We start from the raw sequence: 4,414 nt of genomic DNA, 5'->3' as shown, positions 1-4,414 counted from the left end.
TTCTTCTTCTTCTTCTTCTTCTTCTTCTTCTTCTTCTTCTTCTTCTTCTTCTTCTTCTTCTTCTTCTTCTTCTTCTTCTTCTTCCTGAGTTCTTACAGGTCCAATTTCATTTTTCATTTCCATAAGGAAAGGCACAGAATCCCTCATAATGAATTTCAACCTGTCTGTGAATATATTGAAGAAAGCTCAGGAATTCACAACAAAGTCTATCATATTATCAGAAAGTCTGTTTCTATAAGAAAGTCTGGACCCCATGACCAACAAAAAGAAAAGAGAGAAAGAAAGAAAAAAGAAAGAAAGAAAGGAAGGAAGAAAGAAAGGCAGTCTGGAGCTATAAGTATTATCTTAAGCTTTTGCCTAGGGGAACCAGGACATGGTCTGCCATATTCTCAGAGGGGTACAGACCATCTTGAGACTCAAAGAGGATTGGGAGGGACAGAAAGCCACTGGTCTTGATGCTATTTTAAATAAAACTCCAAAATACCTCACTTGTTTCCCCCCATTTTAGTAGGTTGATGGCAAGTTATATCTTTATCTATACAGATTAAAAAAAATACAAATCCACAGGACCCAGAGCTCTCTTTATCTCTCTCTCACTCTTCTGTCTATCATAGTGCTATAATCTTGACTAGGTCTCTTACCTAACTTTATTGAATCTTTTTGATTTCTCTATAAAGGGGTCCCATATACATAGGAATAGTAAAACCTGGGATGATCTGTTTTCATCCCCAAAATATGTCATGTAAATGAAAATGTAAAAATTTTCAAAAGTTATATATATTCTAAACTATTATTATAGTATTTATCTGTCTTGAGATAAGGTCAGGACTGTTAGGAAAATGGAGGCTTTCTGCCAAGATTTCATATTCTTTTTTTCTTTTTGGTCGATCGTGGAGCTTGAACTCTGGGCTTGGGCAAGATTTCATATTCTTATTTTCACTTGAGTATCTCATGATCAGAATATACTAGAGAGTTCTTGTTTTGATTCATATCCCAGGAGCAGCCACTCGATCAAATAGAGGAACATAGAATCATGGAAAGAACGAAAAGTAGCTTTGAAGATCTTGCTAGAATTAGGAAAACAAACCAGGGCAAAACTCCGGACAACGCAGGGTGAGGCCGAGCCCTTGCAGGGAGGAGAGGGTTAAATCCTTTCCTCTGCAGTACAAAAGAAAAGAGTGTGCGAAAGATTAGGATTTTTGCTTTTACAATAGGAGCTGCAGAAGCTGAAGAAAAAAAGGGGGCGTCTCCCCTTTAAAGACTTGAAGAGAGAGAGAGAGAGAGAGAGAGAGAGAAGAGGAGAGGGGAGGAGAGTGGGAGAAAGAGAGAGAGGGAGGGAGAGAGAGAGGGAGGGGAAGGGAGAGAGTCTGGAACTGAGTCGAAGAGAATCTGTCTCTGGTAAAGGGAGACCATCTCTACTTCACGGTGATTTGTAAGAAGCGTCCATAGGCTTCAGACCCAAAGCGAGAGACTGGACCAGGTTACCCGGCTGAGACTTAAGTGAGGGTCGTCCCTCCCACTCCACCTCTCTCCACCCGGGATGTCTCGACGAAAGCAGCGGAAACCCCAGCAATTAATCTCGGACTGCGAAGGTCCCAACGCACCTGAGAACGGTGGGTGTTGGGGAGATTTGGGGACCCTGACTCCAAGCCTGCAGGGTCAGCCCAGGGCAAGGGAAGGGCACCTGGGCCAGGAGCGAGACCCGGGCAGGACTTGGTCACTGGAGTGTACAGGAGTGTAGAATCAGGATGTAAGGAGATGACCTGGGCTGGAAAGAAAACCGCCCCCCCCAACCCTCCACCTCCCTCCCTCCCCCCACCCCCTTGGCTTTTCTGGTCACTCATTCTGTTTGTGTTTTCCTTGGTTTTTCTCCAGATGAAATGGAGTTTTCAAACTGGTTCTGTCTCCCCACCCAAGAGTTTTCTCTCCAGGTCCCCCTTTGCACACTGGTCTTTGTGCGGTTGCTAAGTAACATCCTCAGACCTGAAGACCCGTCTCTTAGGAGTGGGATTCCCTCCCTCTTCTTTTTGGAGAGTTGAGTTGCAAGAGAATGAATTGGATAAACGGGAAGGTTCCCCTGAGGGAGATGAGAAAAAAGTTTCTCATTGTTGGGCTGAGCTGAGATCAGATCCCAGAGGGAGCAGCCTAATGTCGGTCAGAAAGCAGCCTGGTTTGGGAATGTGTATCCATGTTATCTGGGGAGGCTAGAGGACAGGTGTGCTGCAGGCCTTTCAAAGAAGGCCAAGCTTAAAAAAAATACATGATAATATACCTGCATACATGCAAACCAAATCATAAAGATTTAACTGTAAATTCTTTTTTCTTTCTCACATTCTCTGGTTTTCCTTTCTTTTCATTTTTCTCTCTTTTTAATTTATTGTACCAGTACTGGGGCTTGAACTCCGGGCCTGGGCTGCTGTCCCTTAGCTTTTTTACTCAGGCTGAGCTACAACTCCTGGATTTTTGTTTGTTTTTTTGTAGTTAATTGTGATAAGAGTCTCGTGGACTTTATTTATTTTATGTTGTGGAACTTGAACTCTGGGCCATGTCACTGTTTCTGAGCTCTTCAGCTCAAGGCTTAGTACTCTACTGCTTGAGCCACAGTGCCACTTCTGGCTTTTTCTGCTTATGTGGGGCTGAGGAATCGAACCCAGGGCCTCATGCATGCAAGGCAAGCGTTCTACCACTGAGCCACCTTCCTAGCCTCTCTCATGGACTTTATTACCTTGGTTGGCTTCAAACCTCAATTCTCCGATCTCAGCCTCTGAGTAGCTAGGCATCCAGGCCTTTGGCATCCAGCTTTACTGAATGCATTTTAAGCAACAGATTTCCCTATGAAGGGGAAATTTCCTGTCCTGTTACAATATGCCAGTGAGAGGCAGATAGTGGGGGATATTAAGAAGTAGCTGTCCAAAGACTCACAATGAGAGACATAGAGCAAGAAGTTAGATTTCCAGATACTCAAGGCTGGCGTTAGTTGTTCACTCCCTTAAATCAGGGTTTTCTAAATGTATTTGTGAGAGGATCTGAGCTACAGTCTCAAAATCTAAATCTTTTGCTGATGTTGGATCAAGCAAATTTTGGACATATTTGTCGATGGTAATATTTAAATGTGTACATTGGAAAATCTAGAAATCTTAGCTCCAAGATCATTTAACTTTTTAAAAAAATAGAAGACTAGACACACAGGTTCAAAAGCCAAATTTTCAGGATTGGCTTTTAACCAAATCATGACTCCAGCATTTGGTTAGCTGTGCAAGTTCGGTTAGATTACTTTGCCTCTCTTAAGTCTCAGTTTGCTCATCTGTTACATAGAGATGAGTAAACTAGGAACCACAACCACACTAGCTTATTGTGAGAATGTTGTGTAAAGTTTTTGGAAAAAATACCCAATAAATACTTAATTCATGTGCTAAAGTATCTAGCATAAGTATGGAGTGAGCATGGTCATTATCATTGTATATGAGTATAGCAGCATTTCCTGCAAGTGGTGAAATATGGCCAGCATTCAGGAACCTCTCAACCATTTCTGTGTGAGTGTGTGTGTGTGCGTGTGTGATGCAGTGTGGTGTGGTGTGCACGCACACCAGTCCTGGGGCTTAAACTGGGGACCTGACTGTCCCTGAGTTTCTTTTGCTCAAGCCTAGTAGTGCTCTACCACTTGAGCCACAGCTCCACTTCCTGCTTTGTGGTGGTTAATTGGAGACAAGAGGTTCAGACTTTTCTGCTTGGGCTGGCTTTGAACCACAGTGCCCAGAGCTCAGCCTCCTGAATAGCTAGGATTACAGGCATGAGCCACCAGTGCCTGGGTCTTGACTGTTTCTTTATGAGACATGTGCCAGGAGAAGTTAGTATAGTATATTTGTAGTGATTAAAACTAATCATGGTAGATTGAGCTTGTCTTTTTTGACCTGCTGCTTAAAAAATCAGAAAATAAGAAGACATTAGGTCAAATTTGTGCTGTGAAAACCACAAAACCTTAACAGTCACCTTAAGTTTTGGTAAGGCACAACCTTCTCCCAAGTCATTGCTTTGCTAGGATCCCACTGTGCCCAAATTCAGAGGTTCCAGGGTGGTAGCATCCTTCCCTCCTGAGACACATTAACCCTCCCTAATGCTGCTGTAGGCCGGATGTTTCTTCCTGTGCTCCACAGGAGACTTCCCTAAGAGCCCTCAGAGTTGCCTGGCAGTCCTGCTCCCCTGCTGGTTCAATTGTGGAACTATGCTGAATCCCCACCCCCAGTCCCCAAGAGGCATCCTCTCCCTTTCTTTCTCCCATCTGCTTGCCCATTCCCCTTCCCACAGCTGAGGAAAAATGTTGTGTAAGGGAGTTGAGAGGCAGCTGCCTTAAGTGACTTCTTTTTTTTGCGGGGCGGGGTGTGTCTGGTTGTGGGGCCTGAACTTTGGGCCTGGG

At 43.9% G+C, this 4,414-nt stretch overlaps 1 protein-coding gene across 2 annotated transcripts in view; it reads left to right on the top strand.

Annotated features, from left to right (window-relative positions):
• Nucleotides 1-1,390: 1,390 nt before the first annotated feature.
• The window catches only part of Sall2 (spalt-like transcription factor 2), a 20,139-nt gene continuing 17,115 nt past the window's right edge, over nt 1,391-4,414 (top strand). For both annotated transcript variants that reach the window (XM_013029677.1, XM_013029675.1), the window contains exon 1: nt 1,391-1,613. In XM_013029677.1, coding sequence (XP_012885131.1) covers nt 1,541-1,613 — 73 coding nt within the window. In that variant the 5' untranslated portion in view covers nt 1,391-1,540. The remainder of the gene's footprint in view (nt 1,614-4,414) is intronic.

Source organism: Dipodomys ordii, unplaced genomic scaffold (assembly GCF_000151885.1).
Source record: "Dipodomys ordii isolate 6190 unplaced genomic scaffold, Dord_2.0 Scaffold121, whole genome shotgun sequence".
Classification (NCBI taxonomy): Eukaryota; Metazoa; Chordata; class Mammalia; order Rodentia; family Heteromyidae; genus Dipodomys; species Dipodomys ordii.
The sequence above is the reverse complement of the archived record's forward strand: the minus strand, read 5'-3'. Positions and strand labels throughout refer to the sequence as shown.